The sequence below is a fragment of the Phyllostomus hastatus genome, unplaced genomic scaffold (assembly GCF_019186645.2).
Source record: "Phyllostomus hastatus isolate PE091 unplaced genomic scaffold, TTU_PhHast_1.1 phas_contig_283, whole genome shotgun sequence".
In the NCBI taxonomy this organism is placed as follows: domain Eukaryota; kingdom Metazoa; phylum Chordata; class Mammalia; order Chiroptera; family Phyllostomidae; genus Phyllostomus; species Phyllostomus hastatus.
The window spans coordinates 2,814,808-2,833,906 of NW_025333833.1; the positions used below are offsets into that span (position 1 = coordinate 2,814,808).

At 63.2% G+C, this 19,099-nt stretch overlaps 1 protein-coding gene across 1 annotated transcript; it reads right to left on the reverse strand.

The window, feature by feature from the left end:
- Nucleotides 1–582: 582 nt before the first annotated feature.
- DPT (dermatopontin) lies at nucleotides 583–16,861 on the reverse strand. The gene is made up of 4 exons (XM_045838590.1): nucleotides 16,518–16,861; nucleotides 9,377–9,502; nucleotides 3,473–3,580; nucleotides 583–1,453 (listed from the first exon to the last, which is right to left on the reverse strand). The coding sequence occupies exons 1-4, from the start codon at nucleotides 16,820–16,822 to the stop codon at nucleotides 1,387–1,389; spliced, it is 606 nt and encodes a 201-aa protein (XP_045694546.1). The 5' UTR covers nucleotides 16,823–16,861; the 3' UTR covers nucleotides 583–1,386.
- Between the last annotated feature and the right edge of the window lie 2,238 nt (nucleotides 16,862–19,099).

Below are 19,099 nucleotides of genomic sequence, written 5' to 3' on the forward strand. Positions count from 1 at the left end.
CCCCTTCCCCTTCCCCGGGCCGGGGCCTCCCCAGGAAAGGCCGCCCCACGGGCTGGGCTGGGACCACCGTCTCCTGGCCACCTGGTTGGGGCGTGTGGCACCGTGTCGGCCCCTCTGGTTTTGCCCGCCGCCTGCTCTCCTGGGCCCCGGGAGAGAGGTGGGCAAGGCAGCACAGAGCTGAGGGCTCGAGGCAAACTGTCAACTAAGGGAACGGGGCCTCCCTTTGGTCACAGCAGTGTGAGTGACAGGTTGGTGTGGGGGCGGGCTGAAGGGCGCCGAGGACCAATCAGGCTCGCTGCTGCAAGGGCGGGAAATTATGGGACCCTTCGTCCAATCACAGTCCAATCACAGTCCAATCACAGTCCAATCACAGTCCAATCACAGTCCAATCACTGAGGAAGGCACGGGGCTGGTCTCCGGTGCCGATGGGGTTTCCCAGCCAACCTGTCACCATCCCCGTTGCGTTCCTGGCGCCTCGTGCAGTGCTCCGCACGCATCGCGAGGCGGGGCGCCGCTTTCTGAAAAGATGCATCAGTGATGATGGGAAAGGGCAGGGGTAGAGAGCAAAAAACCACGACGAGGTTTGCAGCGTAGTGAACGTTAGTATTTTTATTCCTTTTATAGTGGGGACAGTGCACAGGGCTGGGGGACAGACACACTGAAGGGGGGGAGACAGTGTCACCTCTGCGAAGACCCCCTAAACTGCACAGAGGAGGGGAGTGGACCCTCGGGGCAGCCTTTGCCGTCCAGAAAATCGAGACCAAGCTTCCCAGGTCCTGGCCGTGCCTCCAGGTGCCGGCGACTCAAACCCGTTCCCTTTTCCCAACGCTCCTTCCTCCCGGGAGGCCAACCTGAGTCCCGTCCTCTGGCCTCCCCCGACAGCCTCTTCCCCCCAGAAACTCGTCCACCCCCGTCCTTCAGTTCCACCCCCGAACCCTCCCACTCTCCAGTTCTCCTTCCAGGGTCTGCACTCCCAGAGCAGAGCTGTGCACCGAACTTCCCAGACAGTTGTCCCCTCTGCGGGGTGGTCTGCCCCCCCACCGCCCCCGGCAAGGACCCCGGCTTCCAATGTGCAGAGCCACCACCCCTCCGCCCGGGGACAGCTCCGACCAGGGCCCGGCTGTGAGCGTGTGCGTGTGCGTGTGCATACATGCGGGGAAGCCGTGGTCAGCCCTGTGTAACTGTGGTCCGTGTTGGAAGTGAGAAATGCGGTTTCATCGTGGGTTTCATTATAAGTGTGATGCTACTCAGAAAGGCTTAGGAAGCAGAGAAGAGACGGCAGCAGGAGCCTCTCTGGACCCAGCTGATGTGAGCAGAGGTGGCCGTCCTGCCCCCATCCCCCACCCACCGCCCCTCCCCTTCCCCCGGGTCTGGTCGGCCGAGAGCCTAAACATTTGCGAATTCACAGTCGTAGTCCGTCATCCGGCACATTATGAACTTCCACTGGCGGTCCCTGTGGGGAGAGTCGGAGAGCACGGTCAGGCAGAGAGACACGTGGGGAGAGGCCCCGCGGGGAACAGTGGGGAGCCCCCTCGGAGAGGGGAGGGTCTCAAGGGACACCTGACCCCGCTCTGCTCTCAGAGGACGGGTCCGCGAGGGATGATGCCGTGTGAGGCTGGGAGTCCTGGAGGTTCCTCGCCTGCGGTTTTCAGTCGTCCCCGCTGTGGGGGAGGGGAGGCCGCTAGCGCCATCTCCCCATAGTGCGCAGGGGTCGGGGGGCTGCTGCACCCCTGGAATGCCCGGGACAGGCCCCAGATGTCAGGCGGTGGTGCCCAGGCCGAGCACCCTCTACGCCTGCCCGTGGAGGGAAAGATCCCGCCCCCCTGTGCGCGCGGGGAGTCCGGTGCTGACGGTGTTTCTCCCAGGGGATAGCCTGGCAGCCCCAGTGGCGGGGCGTTAAGGGGCCGGCTGCTAAGGGGCCGGCTGCTAGCGGCAGCAGCCGAGTGGTGTTGAACAAATGAGTAACAAAGTAGCTCCGCTTTCCGAGGTTCTGGGTTAGCCCCCCTCACTGAACACGTCCCCCGGATGGCGGGTGCACGTTTTACCTGCCAGACCACGTTTATTTCGCAGTCATTTTAGACGGCAGCCTCCCTCTCCTGTGGCCTTCCTGCCTTCCTACACGGGGAACACAGGGCGAGAGTTCCTGGTGGCGCGGAGACCTCGTCGGAATACCGAGTCCGGCTCTGTGGCTGCCCCGCGTCGCCCGTCGGGGCGGCACAGCTGTTCCCTGTCACCAGGCTTCCAGGGTCTCTGGGTTCTGGGGCCCTTCCTTTCTCTCTTTTCCTTAAGTGCATTTGTGTGTGTGTGTGTGTGTGTGTGTGTGTTATTCTGCTGCTTTTCCTCCCTCCGGGAGCCAGTTTTCATTCTAGGTGCTGTCTTTCCTGTGCATTTTTTTTCACTTTGCTATTTCTAGAAACTATGTAACTAAACTAGTGCAACATGTATCTAAAATACAAATGATGAAGGAGTGAGCCGGAGGAGTTGTCCTGTGCGTAAACAAAGGCGTTTGTTTGCTCAGGCCTTTCTAGAGCTAATGAGTGCCTGTTTTTTGGCTTATTTTTATTTATTTATTTTTTGTGTTTTTTTTTGTTTTTAAATTGTGGGCTTTATTAAATAAGTCCCTTTGGTTAGGTCAGATGTCATTTCATTTAAAAACATAAGTCTTCACCAAAGATAAGTCACACTCAAATTCATCATGCCCATGCTTGAATGAGTTAAGGTAAGTTCTGTTGTTTGTAAAACATGTATCGGTAATGTTTCCGGAATTCATTGGCTGGGTAAAGTGATTCTCCCCTGACTAAAAGTAGGTGACCTCAACCTTTTAACACCTGAATTTCCCACGCCTCTCTCTGTATTAGCAGGGAGAAGCGTTCCTGTTCTCTTTCTATTGTGTCGTTTTGATGTTATTTAAGGTGGGATTGGGCGGCTGAGTGTGAGAGAAAGCCGATGAGGAGTTAGGGCTGTTTTCTAGCGGGTTAGCATTTTCCTCCGCCACTTCTGGACGTGGTGGGGAAGCTGCTTCCTCTCTCCAGCGAGCACCCCCCCCCCGCCTCCCTTCCGACCACCCAGCGTGGGGCCCGTGGGGCGTGAGGATGCCTTCCGCATGTTTCTGCCCCCTCCTCCTGAAGTTTGGCAAGGAAACGGGCTTTCTGCAGTGGAGTGCGGGGAGGAGCTTAGCCCCTCGTGGGCGGGGACCGAGTAGAGGCCTTCCCGCTCTGGAGCGGCTGGACTCGTCCTCACGTCCAAGGACAGGCTGCTCCAGGTGACGTGTTTACGAGGACATTCGGTTCCCATCGCCTCCCACCGTCCAGCCAGTGTCCGGTTCATCCCAGACCACGTGGGAGACCACGGCAGTGAACCCCCTGACCGGGATTCCCGCAGACGCGGTCCGTCCCTGCGAGGAGCTCGTCCCTAGCCCCTTGGACCCCCAGGCCCTCAGCCCCCCAGCCCCCCAGCCCCGGGGGCGGCTCACCTGTCCACGGCAGAGAACGTGGTGGTCGCCCCCCGCATGTAGTAGTCGTAGTCGTAGGAAATCATGTCCATGTCCTCGCCGTAGTGGCCGGGGTACTCTGTCGTCATCCTGCGGGGGAGGAGCAGAGGGTGAGGGGACAGGGAACCCATCCCCCTGCCGGGGGCAGTCGGGGGACCCGCTCTGCAGGAGGGGCGGAGTCCGAATGCCGTGCGGGACCCGGACCGAGGGAGGTGGTCATTAACGCCCTGCCCTGGCCCAGGCTACGACAGAGAGGGAGGGACAGCTTCCTGCCGCTCGTCACCTCCCGTCTTCCTGCCGTGACACTTTGCTCTGACAGAGACGCCAGCGGGCACTCCCCAGGCCTCGAGGAAATACCGATTGGTGTCAATACCGGTTCACCGCGCGCCCGTCAGCCAGAGCCGTGGTCGCAAACCGGGGAGTGACTCGTCAGTGGCTCCTGAAACCAACTTGATGGGTTGTTATTGCCACGTGAGCTTTGACAAAGAGGAAATAGGGTGGAGGGCGCCGGGGACTCTGTCGCACACACACAGAGGACAAGGTCTTGGGTGTGTGAGTAACATCTGTGTTTCACACACCAGTATCTGTGTGTGTCCGTAAGATGCACGTGGTGTGTGGTCGTTTAATCTGCATTTTTTCCTGTGAGTCACGATCAAGAAAGTGCTGGAAAAAAATGCTAAAGACCACGAGGACCCCCAACCGCCGCCTTTCCCGCCTTGTGTCTCCAGCAGCCGAACAGTCCCCGGAGCTCGGGGAGTGTCCACCGAGTGAGTAAACGGTTTGGGGACAGCCCCTTAACCTCAGCGCCCCAGTCTGGGGAAGGAGGAGGGCCCCCCGACCGGGCCGCCGTCAGGACTTGTACGAACACGCGTGACACGCCGGTGCGCGGTCGGAGCATCACGAGCGGTTTGCCGTGGCGTCTCCTCTCTCCTCCGGGATCACGTCCACCCCGGGCCTCCCGATGGGTGGGGCTGGCCGTGGGCCGTCCACCCCGGGGCGGATCCAGTTCTCCTGAGGGGGTCACCACTGGGGGTCTTCAGGGCCAAACAGTCCTTCCTTCCGGGGTGAGCCAGGCCCCTGGAGCCTCCGCTGCCCTCCCCAGGCTTCTCGGGGAACTGCAGCTGGCAGGGGTCGGCAGTTCATGTGGTTTCAGTCCACGGGGCCACCGTGCGTTGATGGAGAACGTTCTTCCCCGTGTAGACGTCAGAGCGTGAGGACTGTCCGGAGACCTCGGAAAGACCGACCGGTCGGTGAGCCGGAAGGTCTCCCGGGAGGACCTCGGGGCTCAGATGCCGCAAGCCCCGCGGCGAGAGCCCACACCCCACTCTCGTGGTTCTCGGCCACCCCTCTCCCCACCCTGGGCCGTGGTCCTCGTTCTCTGGGCTTTGCTTCTCGAGACACGGCCACGCTCCATCCGGATGCCAGGACCCACGCAGGTGGGTCCCGTGAGGCTCCCCTCGCTGTGGTCTCGCAGGGGAGCAAGGCTCTGCCCGTTCAGAAATCCGCTCTGCGCCCCCGAAGAGACCTGGGACCAGGACCCCCTCTTCCTAGTGAACATGGTCAAGGACTCCCGCGGGGACCTAACAGGGCCTCGCGCGGACGGCCCTTCACCCAGACAAGTGGGATCTGGTCGAGGATGTGAATCATGCACGTCGGGGTTGAGAGAGAGAGGGTGGGAGCTGTCCTCCCCACTTGCTGGGGACACAAAATATGTTCCGGAACTTTTCATTGATTGCTTGATTTTAAACCTCACCTGAGGGTGTTTTTTACTGATTGGCGGGGGGTGGGGTGGGGAGAAACATCAGTGGATGGCCTGCATTCCCCCCCCTCCCCCCCGCCAGCTGAAGAGAGGCCGTCCCTTCCCGACAGACTGCTCAAGTCATGGAGGGGTTTCTTAAGGAAGCAGTCAGTGTGCAACCCACCCCCTTCCGTCCTGCCCCTCCGGGTAAGCCCCAGGGAGTGTGAATGAGCCAGTTAGACCCTCTTCCCAGTGGCCTGGTGTCCCTACCAGGGGCTGCGTCAGAACCTGTGGGAATAATTTTGCAAAGACGGGACAGATAAACCCCGAACGCTGTTCTGCGCGGAGGAAACAAGGCGCCTCAGAGGGACGGCCACCTTGGCTTCCCCCAAAGGGCCTGGGGAATCCGCCCGGAGGGACCGAGCGGCCAGCGCCACCGTGGCCACCACAGGGCGCCCCTCTGCGGGGAGACCCCGCACCCTGGGGGTACGAGAAAGAATGCCTGCGCTCCCGTCTTCCTCGTGTGGCATGTTGGGGATTTGTGATGCAGGAAGCTCAGCTGCGTGTCACAGCCGGCCATGGGGACGGGGGGGGGGGGGGACCTGTGAGCCTGTGAGGTCCCTGCTGGGGTCTCCCAGGCGGGGTGGGGCAGACACTCCGCACTTTGCATGAGACTCTGAGCGGTGGAGTGGGAGTTCGAGACCAGCTCTGATGCGGGGCCTGGGGTGGGGAGAGGAGAGGAATGTTCTGACGCACAGATTCTGTTGTTGTTTTTGCTGCTGGGGCGACAGAGAAATCGGAAAATCTGTCCCCGGGCGTCTGTCGTGAGCGGCGGGAGGCGGGAGCCAGGCCGTGGGGAACGCAGGGTTCGGGGTCAGAGAGTTGCGGGCCTGGGGGGAGCGTGGAAAGTCGTCTGTGTCGGTGCTGAGGAAGGACATCGCTTCTGGGGTCACGACGTGGGGTCTGACGAACCGGACGAAGGACCACGGGTCTGAGGAGAGCTCAGAAGATGAAACCGATGCGCCGCGTGGAGCGCTCGGTTCCTGGCACCCGCGGTCCCGGGCAGGACGACCTGGGCCCGCCGGCCCGCCGGGGCTGTCCTGGGGGGGCGGGGCCGTCGCGGGGGGAGGGGGCGTCCGGAGGCAGGGGAGCGCGCACAGACGGTCCCCAAAAGGGCGTGGCTCCCCAGCATCGCGCGTTCGCGGTTTGCCGCTGGCCGGCTGGACGAAGACGTGGAGTTCCCCTCCGTGAACAGCGCACCCGGACCGCCGCGCGGGTCCGAGCAGCGCGCCCGCACCTGCCACGGAGTCGCGTCCTCGCCGGAGCTGAGTGACGCTGCAACACCCAGGGGAACGGCGCCGCCCGAAGCGAGAACAGCCCCGCGGATTCCCCCGAGTCTGGGGCTGGTTGGGGGGCCGTTTTCCCCCGCACAGAGTGGGGCCAGTTCTGAACCCCCAAACGCTTCCCCGTGCGGACGGTGGAAGCTCGTTTAGCTGGTTCCCAACGGAGACCGCTCCCGGCTGCGCGCCCGAGTGGGAAGAGGAGAACGCGCCCCCTCCCGTGTGCCCAGCTCCCGGGGAGGCTCCCTGCGGAAGGGCCCGCAGCGGCCGGCACCGCGGGGAGGGTGCGGAGACCGCTGTCGCTCCGGAGGGCTGCCAGGAGGGTCGGGGAAATCCGCGGCTGTGAAACGAGTCCTTTTCAAGCGCAAAGCGTCAGCGTGGCCGTGACTGCTCCCACCGCGGTGACTGTCCCCCGGGGCCGCCACAGCCGGTCCACACTCCAGGGGTTTACGGACGGGCCCTCTGTGCCCGGCACGACGCTGAGACGCTGAAGAAGCAAGACCTGGCTTGTGCCCCGGAGGCCTCGTTCGCGTCAGCGAGACGTGGAACGTGGTGACTCAGGCCGTTTGCAGGTGCCGGCGCCAGCAGGTCCAGACGCACCAGACGGATGGTGCGTCCCGCGCTGCGTGCCGGGGGGCGCACTGCCGTGGCGCCCTGCTGCTGCTGCCGCTGCCGCCCGAGCTTCCCTTTAAAAAAGTGCCGTTGTCTTTGGTAACCACGGTAGCTTTCCGCCCTGACTCCACGGAACGGGAAATCGAGGCAGCCGAGTGAGCCCTGCTGGGTGGGATGCGCTTCATAGTAGCGGCTTTGCCGTGGCTTTCTGAGTAACCCTCTCCTCTTCCCCGCCCCCATCCTCGACCTTCCGTGACACGTCCGGGTCAAGGGTTAGAGTGAGGAAGGAGGGGTGGTGGGGGGAGGGTGGGCGCACCCATCTCGGACCAAAGCTAGGGGTCAGTTTTGTCACCGGAGACCCAAATGTACCCCAACCCTGGCGCACCCCTTTGGAGCCCAACTGGGGGGGGGCGGAGTCTTCCTAACCTGGTAATGGATTAGCTCACTGAGGGCTACTTTGTTTCTTCCTCTTCTAGATAGTTTGTTTCCCTTCTGACTGGCTTTCAGTGTCTGGTAACAAAGGGAGGCAAATTTCACTGTGGGAGTGTCAGCCTGTTAGCGCATGGGGAAGGGAAGATTCCAGAAGGCCCTGAGGTCACAGGCTCCTCCTGCCTGCTGTCTCCTCCCACGGGGGCCCATCTTCCAAACCTTCCCCCTGTCTTTAAAAGCTGTCCCGGGCGGCTGGACCGCCCTTTGCAAAAGCGCCTTGGGAGCCAAGACGCCCGGACGGCTCAGGGCAGCCTCGAAGGTCTCCTAGTCCTGAGAGTTTCCGCTCGAGACCCAGCGTGCCCCGACGTTCTCTGGGAACTCTGGTGCGGACACACTCAAGTGCGTTCTATTCTTCCCGAAGACGAGGTCTGTAGCTTTCATCAGGTTCGGACATCCGGGAAAGGGGGTCATCATTTTAGGTGAGGGACTTGAGACTCCTCAGAGAGTAAAGTGCCTTTCCGGAGGTGACCCCGGTACAGCGGGAAGAGGAGGAGGAGGGGGGAGGGGGCAGGAGAGGAGGGTCAAGGCAGAGACTTGGGCTCAAGTTGCTTGGTGCACCCCTCCCACTGCACCCCTTTCCAGTCTCCCCCCTTCCCACTGTACCCCCAATGGGAAGTCCCTGGGTCTTCGATCCACAGTCCCAGCCCCCACCCCAGCCATGCTGCTCCGTGGCCCTGCGGGTGAGACTGCCTCCTGGGAGCAGTGGGAGAGCTGGGGGAGGTGCCTGCTCCATCACCCAGCCACTGACATCAGCTGCCTTTCAGCTCGGAATTTACCAGAAAAACGCGAAGCTTGTGGGGCCGCCTGTCCCCAGAAACACCATGCCCCCCTCGGGCGTCCTAGAGTGGGGTTGTCTGGTCCCCCCGGAGGGTAAGCACAACCCACCAGGCTGCCCTTCCAAGCGCCACCCCGCAGAGACAAACCACTGAAGGGGGCCCACCTCAAACCTCCACACTCTCGAACCCCCTCATCCAGGGCAGAGGTGCCTGGCTCGTTTGCGGGCCGAAGGCCTGGGGACAAGGTGCATTGTCAGCGCCCAGGGTCAGTTATCAGGGACAATAAATGTACACCCCCCCTCCTGGTCAGTGTGACGGCTGATGGGGGGCGTTTGGCATCTGCCCGGGGGCGGGGGGTGAGGAAGGCACAGAGATCCTCAGACTGGGACTCGGGATTGCTCCAGAAGACACCAGCCCCTGTGCTGTGTGCCAGCAAGCGCACGCTCCGTTACCCCCTGGGACCTGCGACAGGGCCGGCTTCTTCCCAGAAGGTCTGCAGGAAAAGGTGGCTCTCAATCAGGTCCAGCAGCCTTAGGCGCGAGGGGAAGTTAGCGTGACAGAGGGAAGGGACCGGAGCCCGCGGGCCCCGCAAATAGCTGGTGGCTTTGGGCGGGTCACTGCCTCGCCCTGTTGTTCTGTTGGTTTGTTTTTCTGCCCAAGTGCAGGAGCACCGGGTGGATGGACTGTGAGCCCCTCCCAGTGTGAACATTATTCTAGCCTTTCCATTGGCCGGCCGGTCGGTTGGCTTTTCGATTTGATTGGTTGGTTGACTCGTTCCTTCTGCACGCCAGCTGTGGCATTTCCAGCGTGTTCGTGACCGTCCCAGGCTTATCCGAAGGCAGACACGGAGACCCGAGCTCCGCCCCTCCCCCCAAGCCCCCCTCCTGCCCCCGGGGGAGTTGGGAGGGGCCGAGGGGGGCCCCGGGCTCACCAGCAGGAATAGGGGCACCTCTTGCTGTAGCGGCAGCAGTAGAACTGCCACTCCCGGTCCAGCACCGACTCGAAGTAGCGGCTCTGGAACCCGGCCACCAGCCCATTGTTGGAGCACGTCTGGTACCTGCAGAGGGGAGAGCGACCCCGCGTGAGCGTGTGACGGGGACACCCCGCCGGCCCCTTCCCGGGGCCCCGCTCCCTCCGAGGCCGAGTCAGGCCGCTCTCTCCCTGACCCCGACCCCTGACAATGCATTCCGTGGTCAGGCAAACGATAAAGGCTTTGTAGCGTCTGTGGGAACCACGTGTGCTCACCAGTCGCGTCCGAAGGGCTCAGAACCTTTCCACGGGAGGAGACTGGGGGCGCGCTGCCCCCGATGGGCCTCATCGGGCACATGGTTAGGTGGGGGGGGATGCATACGTTAGGTGGGCCGGTATAGGGGCACCTAGAGTCTTACAAACACAAACGCAGGAGTGTGTTGCTCTTCGTGCCACTCAAAAGAGAAGATAATGTACTTCGTTTTACTTGAAGTCACAATAACCAGAAGACCAGGAGGAACGCCATGAAGGGGTGAGCTGCGCGTGAACCCGTCTTCTGTCAGGAGCAGGGCCCTGGGCGCGGAGCAGGAGGACGCTCGCTCCCTGGACCCCGCGGGGCAGGCAGAGCCCAGTGCGCACACAGCGCCTTATCCCCGTGACCCTGTGGGGGAGGTGGGGGCGCAGCCCGGGTTTCCCCGGCTTATCCAGGTGCCTTCCGGCCGCCGGCCACCAGCGGGCTCTACGTGGCCAGGAGGAGGGGTCGGGATTCCATCCCCCGAGCCCACCTTGGGTCCCGGAGGGTGGGGGCATTGCTGCGGAGTCGTCCCAGGCCGACCCAGCTCCTCGGCCGCCCACCCTCCTGGTCCCTTTCCTGCCCTAGCTGCCCGGGTCTGCTTCTTCAGAGAAGGCCACGCCCTCCTCTCTGGGCCCCAGACCCACCCTGCGGTCCTCGAATTGTCACGTTTTTGCTGCGCCTGGGCCGCTGCCGGCTTGGGAGCCGTCCCTGTGTGTCTTCACAGCGCCTTCCTAATTTGGCGCTCACTCCAAACAGCGTGATCCCCTCTCCCTCCATCCGGTCTCCTAGACCACTGTCTCCCGCTCCTGCCCAAGGCCCGGGGGCTCTCGGGGCGAGTGGCCTTTTCTGGGACGAGGACCGTCCTGGTCTCTGGTCGCCACAGTGGGCCCCACAGAGGGAGGCCTCACAGCCCTCGCAGGGTGGGTCTCAAGCGACCCCTGGTTCCTCCTGCCCGCCCGCCCGCCCGCCCGGCGACTGATCTCGGTCCCTCGGGGCGGGGGGGCGGGGCGGGCAGCTGCCTGTGCGCCGCGGCCTGGCAGCCTCTGGAGCACAGCCCTGTTTTCCAAGTAGAGATAAGTCTCCAGGAAGCACCGCCGATAAGGTGAGGAGCAGCCCGCGCCGCTGCGAGGCGAGAGGGGCCTCGCCGACCTGTGAGCTGTGGAACTGCCGGGGACTGGACGTCGCTTTCAGTTCCTGGACACGATCGCGTGGACACGGCGACACTGACGTTGACTGCATGTCGCGTCTCTGGCCGGGAAGCCTGTGTGCTCTCCACTCGTTTGTTGGCCACTCGCCCATTCGTGCGCATGTGCCCATTCGGGCCTGCGTTTCATCTCTCACTCGCCCCTCCCTCCACAGACGTGCTCTCGGCCACTCTTCCGTCCCCGTGCCCGGCTTCCGCGCCGAGAGAGGAATCCAGGGGCGGGCTCTGTCCTCGGTCGGCCGTGCGCGCGAGCCCGAACGCCCCGTGCCCGGGACTTGTAAGAAGTTCTAGAAGCCACGGGAGAGCGATTGGGCAGATCAGGGTGTGACCTGAGATCTCTGCCCTCGTGGGTCTGGCCTTCTCCACGCTGCCACGGCTCACGTCGCATCGGGAGTCTCACCACCCCGCACACCGCAGGAGGCCGCCCAAGGGGGACAGACCCCTGGGGACTGGGACCGCGGGACGGCTTTTAGCCGTGAGCACGAGGTGACACCAGTGAGAAGCTCTGAGGGTCACAGACAAAGCCCGTGTGTGTGTGTGTGTGTGTGTGAGAAGAGGTGCTCGCCATGGCCTCCCTCCTCCCGTCCCTGAGAGCCTGCCATCCTCTGCATCCGCCCTTCCAGAAGGTTCCTGCCGAGGTTCCAGAGCCATGTCCCATTGTTTAGGTTTGTCCTGGGCGCTCAGATGGCCCCGGGGAACAGTGTTCCCACGGGGGTAGGTTCCCACAGGTAAAAATAAACACTGAGATACGCCGGCCTCATGCCTGGGGCGCCCAGGGCCGGAGGCAGTCCAAGTTCCGGGAATTCCTCGCCGACGTCAACCCAGCAGCTGACCCCCCGGTCCTGTGCGGGGAGTGTGTGTGTCCCTCTCTCACACGGCAGCCCAGATAACGCCGCCCTGGGGAGATTATGCAGACACCACATGCCCGGGCCCGAGGACAGACGGGGCAGGTAGAGCCCGGAGCAGAGCTGCCGTCCCGGGCTGGCGGGCGAGCCTGCCTGGGAGGCTGGTGGTGCACGCGGCTGACACCGTGAATCCACGCCGTCCAGAAGGGGACCTTCGTGGGGGTCTGTGTCCACGCTCAGGTGGGGAGCAGGGCGTGCGCTGTGCTGCCGGGTCACCCTGGGCAGGGTCCACGCCCTCCAATGACCTCAGTTTCTCATCCACAAAATGGGCATGATAGCACGAACTTATTGCACTTCTTGTGAAGACGAGGCAAGGCGGCAGTGCCTTCTAGTGCATAATACATTGTTTATTGTCATCGTCACCAAACGCCCACGTAGTCCGCACGGCGACTGTGAGCCTGCTCTGCCAGCGCCACCCCGGGCCCCGGTCTGCGTCCCAGGGGAGCCGTGCGTCCACATGCGCTTCCCGGGAGCGGCTGCCCGCCGCAGTCAGGCCCCGGCGCCGGCTGTCTCAGGGGCCGACGCGCAGCTGCCGCGTCGGTCACGCTCCCGGGTGACTCATCGCCCCGGGAGGCGGCGAAGTCCTTGCAGGGGGCAGATGATCTCATCTTCAGCTCCCATTCGTCACGGTGCCTGGTGCTGGGGTCCGGCCAGCGCGGGATGGGGGATGAGTCAGCGCGGGACCGCTCAGGGCACCTCGGTTCGGGGCCGCGGTCCCGGGGACTTGGTTTGCTGGAGGCAGAACGGAGGGTTAGAGCGTCGGCAGGCCTTGCCTGGGGGCCGCAGTGGCGCTGCCGTTCGGGAATTGCCGCGTCGGACTCCCGAGTTCACGGTCTCTCTGAGATTCCAGGATACCGCAAAGAAACACGGGAGCACGTGCACACACGCGTGTGGCGGTGCCCTGACTCCGCAGCCATCTCTCACTGACGGGGATGCTCACGTCTGACCAGGGTCCAGGTGGAGCGCGCCCCTGCAGGGGGAGTGACCCTGTCGTCCTCGCAGGCACGGCCAGGACCCGTTCTTGCAAAGCTCCCCCACGCGATTTATTGATTAATTTGTTCGTTTATTTATTTCTGCAGTATTTACCAAATTTCTTTGTAGCAGACACTTGTTAGTTGCTTCCACAGCATTCATGGAGATTGGTTTTAGCCTTGGAATTCTGGGGACATCGAAGTGTCTCTTTTTAAAAACTTTTTATTGAATGTATTGGGGTGACACTGATTAACAAATGATGCAGGTTTCTGGCGTACGAGTCTGTGGCACACCACCTGTGCACTGTGGTGTGTGTTCACCGCCCCGTCCAGCCTCCGTCCGTCACCGTCTGTCCCCCTCTTCTGCCCCCCCGCCCCCTTCCCTCTGGTCACCCCCTCACCGCTGTCCACGAGGGTTTTCTGGGTCGTTTTTTGCTTAACCCCTTCGCAGGCACTCGGCTTAGACTTCGGCTTGTTTCAGAGTCTCCTGCTCTTTCTCCTGGGAGCGACCCTGCCGCGCCCCCAGCAGCTTCTGAAGCGGGAGTCGCACCTTCCTTCCCCTCCCCTCCCCTCCCCTTCCCCTCCAGGCCCCCCGGAACGAGGACCCAAGTACCCAAGGCCACAGAGCTACAAGGTGACGGAAACAGGAGCTGTGAAGCAAGTTTCCTGATTCTGAGACACAAGAGCTTGCCCTCTCTAGAAAATTCCAGCCTCTCCTTCTTCCACGCAGGACCCAGGAGCCCTGCAGTCTGCGCCCCCCGAGGCAGAGCAGATTCCCCGTCGGCACCCGTGGCACGCCCCGGGGTGGCACAGCGCTGCCCCTGGGACCCAGGTCACGCCCCCCACCCGCCCCCCACCCCCCCGGCAGCTGTTGGTGCTGAGCCAGCGTGCGCGCCTCAGAACCCGGATTTCCGAGGAGCTGCCGCGGCAGACAGCTGTGTTCCGGCCCCCGGCCGCGATGGGGACGCCTTTAGGAGACTGTGCTCCACCGAGCCAGTGCCCGTGGCAGACCCCACGTTCTGCCGTCAAACCTCGGAGAGCGATCTGTCGGGCCGTGTGATCCCAGGAGGCGCCCCGCCTCCCGTGCCCTGTGCTCTGCTTGGCCCTGCAATCGCGCTGGGCTGCTTCTCGCCAGTTTCTAAGACTCCTCCCCCACTCCTTAACAGAAACCTGCAGGCTAATTTGGTTTTACGAGGCGGCCAAATCACACAAAACCCTCCGCTCTTCCCGCAGAACGGATTACGAGCCTGGACGGGAAGAGATAATTGTTTCCTAGCCAACGAGCAATTTCTTTCCTCCCAGACTTTTCGCTGGGACTGGAGTCTAAACTCAAAGCAATAATTACCTTTAAAAAAAGCCTCTGATATGGGCCCCGGGGCAGCCGGGTCCCACTGTGAAGGAGCTGCTTTTCGTGGCTGTGCATTTCGGACTCTGCAATTAGCAGAGGGGAGGAAAGGGGAGGGGCCCCTCGCACTCTGCAAACCCCGAGGTGTGGAGGAGGAGGAGGGGCAGAGAGATCTTGCCTGTCAGCTTGGCCTGGGCCAAACAAAGTGATGTCACTCGCACCCCCTGTCTCTCCCGCTTTCCTTCGCTTTGTTTGGGAGTTAACGACACACACCCGTCGCAAGTTGTCAGGTTTGAAAGTAAACATCCTGCACCTCCTCTAAACAGAGGAGCGAGAAGGGCCGCAGGGTGCAGGAGAAGTCCAAGTGCACGATCGGGGCCAAGCAGAGCACAGAGCGCTGGAGGCGTGTCCCCCGAGACCGCGCCTGTCTGGCTGTTCCTTTTCCAAGCCAGCTGCGAGCCGACGGGGCTGAACCCCAGGCCCAAGGCCACACTGGACCAGGGTCCTAATCCGGGCCCCCGGCTCAGAGCCCGGGGCTCCTTGGGGTGGAGGACCCGTCTCTGGACACGCCTTGACTGTGGCTCCAAAAAGGGCCTTTGGAAAAGGGCCCCGCCCACAGAAGACCCCCTAGGTGGGGGTGGGGGGGCAGGAGGGGCAGTTTAACTAGGTCAGGCCGGGCTCCACGCCAGGCCGCGGGCCCCGCTTCGGGGAGTGGCTGGAGACTGTCCGCCCCTGAGGCCAGGCTGGTCCCTGACCAGACAGCCGGCAGCAGGGGTTGGGTAAGGGAGCCTGCTCACCAGGCCAGTGGGGGTGGATGAGGCCGGCCCAGTAAAGGGCGCCCCCCACCCCTTTACTGCATGTGGGACTGTCTCCCCACCCTCCCACAGGCTGGCTGAGCCCCTCCCCAGTCATGGTCCCCAAGCTGGTCCCCGGCCCTCCAGACTGAGGCTTGGGTGTGACCCTGCAGGCCCACCCACCCCCCCCCCCCCCGACCAGGAGGAGCGCCGCCCGAGTCCATCCAGTCCTGTGGCTTTGGCCTTGTCCTGCGGCCTGGGCTCTGCCAGCGGAGCCCACAGAGGGCGCAGGCAGCGGGCCCTCAGCAGCCCCCCGCTGTGGTGAGGTGCCAATGCTTTGTGGTTAAGGTTCGCTGGGCCCAGATCCTGGCTCTCCCCTCCCCCACTTCCCAGCTGGGGGCCCCCCCGATCTCTGTACCGCTGTCTGTCTCACCTGGGAGTGGCCCACAGACCTGAGCGGAGCACGGAGTGAGATAACCCGCGCAGAGCACTCGCTGTGGTGCCCGCTCAGGGCGGGCGCCCAATGAGTGGCCGCCGTTCCCATGACGCAGAGGTCCCCTCCCCTGCCTGGCCCCTGCACCCACCAGCGTCTTTCCCCTGGATGGCACGTGACTGTCCTGTCTGCTGGTGGTGTGGCCCCCAGGTCCCACGCCTGACCACCCCCAAGTCCACGACCCCACCTGAGCACGTCAGCCGGGCTTCTGGGTGGGGTCCGCCCCCACCCCCGCCCGCCTCTGTCCAGGTGGTCCTGCCTCCGTCCAGGCTGCCGTGAACACCCAGTGATGGTCGGTCGCTACTGGGATGGACTCCTGACCACGTTTGGGGCTGGGCAGTCCCACCCCCCAGGGGAGCGCAGGCTGGGGCCACCTCCACGCCGTTGGCTGGGGCCGAGCCCCTGCAGGGGAGACCAGCGCAGGGGAGACCAGCACGCCGCCCTAGGAGCCCCTGGGACGCTGTCTCCCAGGACGGAGGGAGGGCTCCCCACGCTAGTGACAAGCGCGTGCATGGAATGGGGCCGCAGGGGGCTATTCCACTGCGCCTCTCCTTGCCTCGTCTTCTCCCCCGACTCACGGCTGCACACCAGCGTGTCTACGGCTGTCTGTGCCCAGGGCCCGGCCGTCCCTTCCCCCCAGAGCCCATGCCTTTGTGAAGTGGTGAAAGTAAATGGCTCCAGGACTACAGTGCCGTTTGGGTGCCACAACTGTGTTCAATTGTTGTATGTTTCTCGAACATCTGCGATCTCTGTGCTTACCCTTTGCGGCCTGGGAAACATGTCCCAGACCCTCACGAGTCCCTGGACTGCACAGAGGGCTGGGCTGCTTCTGGGAGGTGCAGGGCCGCAGAGGAGCCCACCTGCCTCGGATGCCCCCCAACCCCCAGTCCTGGGATTTGGTCCCCAGACTGGAGCTGGCTTGCCCCACCCAGAGCCCCAGCGGTCCGGTTCCCAGCGGGACTGGCCCAGGCGTTCGTGGGTGCTGTTCCCTGAGGGCCAGGCAGCCCCAAGGGGCAGGGATCTGCAGTGACCGTCCCAGGCCAGGCGCAGCGGCGCCCCCTTACCCAAGTGCAGCGGTGTCGCCTGCGCCCCTTACCACTGCATGCCAGCCCTGTTGATCTCCTCCCACCAGCACTCGGTGGGCTGCCCCAGCCGCTGGGGCGTGGGCATGCACGCGTAGTTCCACTGGCGGTCCGAGCCCTCCTTCTTGCTGAAGATGCTCCTCACGGCCACCACCACCTGCCCCTGCGGGCACTGGAAGCTGAAGCCCTGCCGGTTCAGGTTCACCCAGCCGTCGTCGCCGTAGTCGCGGTACTGCTGGTACGGGTAGCCGTAGTCGCCGTACTGGCCCCGGGCCACGGCGACCAGCGGCAGAAACACCCACAGAGGAGCGAGGGTCATGCTGCCCGGGCTGCTGGCGAGAGGTGTGGCCCGCGGCCTGCTGGCCGGGCCCTTTTATGCGGCGGCGGCGGCGGCGGCCGACATGTGGCGTCCAGATGTGTGTGTGCAGGCTCCAGCTGCAGCGTGTCATCGTGGGAGCGGAGCCGCTCCTCGAGGAGACCCTGGCCGCGAGCGCCTCCAGCTCGTCTTAAGGTGGAATTCTACGAAAACGTCAGGGACTCACAGATGCCAGAGACCCCTCGGAGGAAGGGCGGCTTTGCAGGCAGATGGTAGAACTGCGCGGCTTCACGCTGCTCAGAGACACGCCCCCGGAAGGGGAGCCCGCCGTGCCCCTTCTCCAGGGACCTCGCCTGGCTCTGCCCCACCCCGCCCGCCCCCAGCAAACCCCGGGATCTGCTCTTCGAACGCGCCCTCCGGGACCGCACAAACGTCCGGAGCCGTTTCAAACGCCACGGTAACAGGAGGAAGGGACAGAGCCATGGAGGTCTGGGCGAGGCTGGAAGCCGGGTGGGTCTCTTTGAAGCTCCCAGCCCAGAATCTTTAACCCGGAGCCAGCGTGGGTCTCGGTGCGCAGGTGCCGCCCTGCTCGCTCCCAGCTCCCAGGCCTCGGACGGCAGGACCGGGGACTTGTGAGGGGCCCGCTGGGCATTGTCTCCCGGCACCACCTCCCCCCAGGCTGCCGGAGCCCGACCCCACTGCCCTGGGAGCTGCGTCCTGCCCTCAGACACACAATGACTTTCACTGGAACGAAGCCACTGTTCACCCTTTGTCTCTGTTTGCCCCTTCACCCTGAGCTTTTTTATTTTTTATTACGAGGTAGGATTTACAGAGAATGAAGGCCGTCCCTTTGAATGTGTGGCATGCAGCCATTTACCCAGCACCAGAGTTAAGACAGAGAACAGGCCCATGACCCCCCCCCCCCCCGGCCCCCAAACCCCCTCAGGCCCCTCGGCGGTCCCGTTGCCCCTCACCGCCGGCCCCGGGCAGCTCCTCAGCTACTTCCTGTCACTCCAGTTTGGCCCTCTCCAGCGCGTCAGAGAAATGGCCCCGCACACCACGCCGCCCTCTGTGTCCGACTCCTCTCACGCAGACTGTGCCTTTGAGCCTCGCCCCCGTCGCTGCGGTCGGTCCCGTCCCCTGTCGGTGTTGCGTGCATCGGCTGGGGTGGCTGCGGCTGTGCCGCAGGCGTCGACACCTCTACCAGCTGAGAGACATCTGGGTTTTTAGCAGCTTCTGGTAATTCTACAATAGATGAGGCTTCTAGAAAGATCCATGTACCATATGTGCTTTTCTCAATACTTAAACTTTGTGTGTCTTTTTCAGTTTTATTGAGAAATGTTTGACATCCATTACGTATACGTGTCAGGCGTACAGGGTCCTCCAAGTGAAGGTGACCGACCGCCGCGAATGGTCGCATGTCGGAACAGTCCTCCTCAACCCCGCTGGCGCCCAGGAACGCCTTGGGGGCTCCTGCAAAACGCCTGTGTCTGAGCCTCATCCCGGGCCCACCAGACGGGAAGCTTTCGAGCAGGGCCCAGACCTGGGCGCCCCGAGTGCTGCCACCCTGCGGGGTTCTCCCAGGCAGCCCAGGTCGAGAGCCGCTGCTCTGGAGGTTCCCAAGTTCATCCCCCTGATGCTCCCGCGTGACATTCTGCAGCCCGGCCGGGACTCACGAGTAATCTTAGCCCTGAAGGAGCTCCCACAGACCATGCAAATTGTCCTAATCACTTTCTTTATCATACCTTTGTGTCCCAACAGTTCCCAGGCCTGGTCTGCTCCCTGTTCTCTGTAGGCCTCCTGCCTTACGACTGCACGCTCCCGTGGCCGGACGCCCTGAAATGTGCAGGGGTCCGCATCTTTATCGTGTGAGCCCGTTTGGCTTACAGGGTTGGGCTCCCGCGCCTTCGGGCTGGGAGCGTGCTCAGCTCTGCAGTGTCTCAGCGGTCCCAGAAACCGCTGAGGCCGCACATGGCAGGGAGCCGAGACCCCAAGGAGCCCGGCCGCCCGGAGCCGACACTGATGGCGTGCATTTATGCAGCCACGAGTTACCGTGCATTTTCAGCTAGGTCGCCCCACTATCTTCCGCCCCAGTGAGGCCTTCTCGGGGTGCACTGTTCACAGAGGAGGAAACGGGGGACAGGGACTTTGGGGGCTCGAGTTCTTAGAGCTGGAAGGTTAAGAATCCTGGGTGTTCTGATTTGTATTCTGGGATTCCTCGCGTCACATCCTCGAAACTGCGGACACTAATCACAAACCGACGTTCAGGAAAGATCGCCC

What these genes read in the sequence shown, in the direction of transcription:
- DPT (XM_045838590.1), bottom strand. Translation starts at nt 16,822, where the DNA reads ATGACCCTCGCTCCTCTGTGGGTGTTTCTGCCGCTGGTCGCCGTGGCC. An exon ending in AACAGGGCTGGCATGCAGTG is followed by an intron (nt 9,503 to 16,517) that starts GTAAGGGGCGCA and finishes TCCCCTCTGCAG; the next exon opens with GTACCAGACGTGCTCCAACA. An exon ending in AGGTGCCCCTATTCCTGCTG is followed by an intron (nt 3,581 to 9,376) that starts GTGAGCCCGGGG and finishes CCTCCCCCGCAG; the next exon opens with GATGACGACAGAGTACCCCG.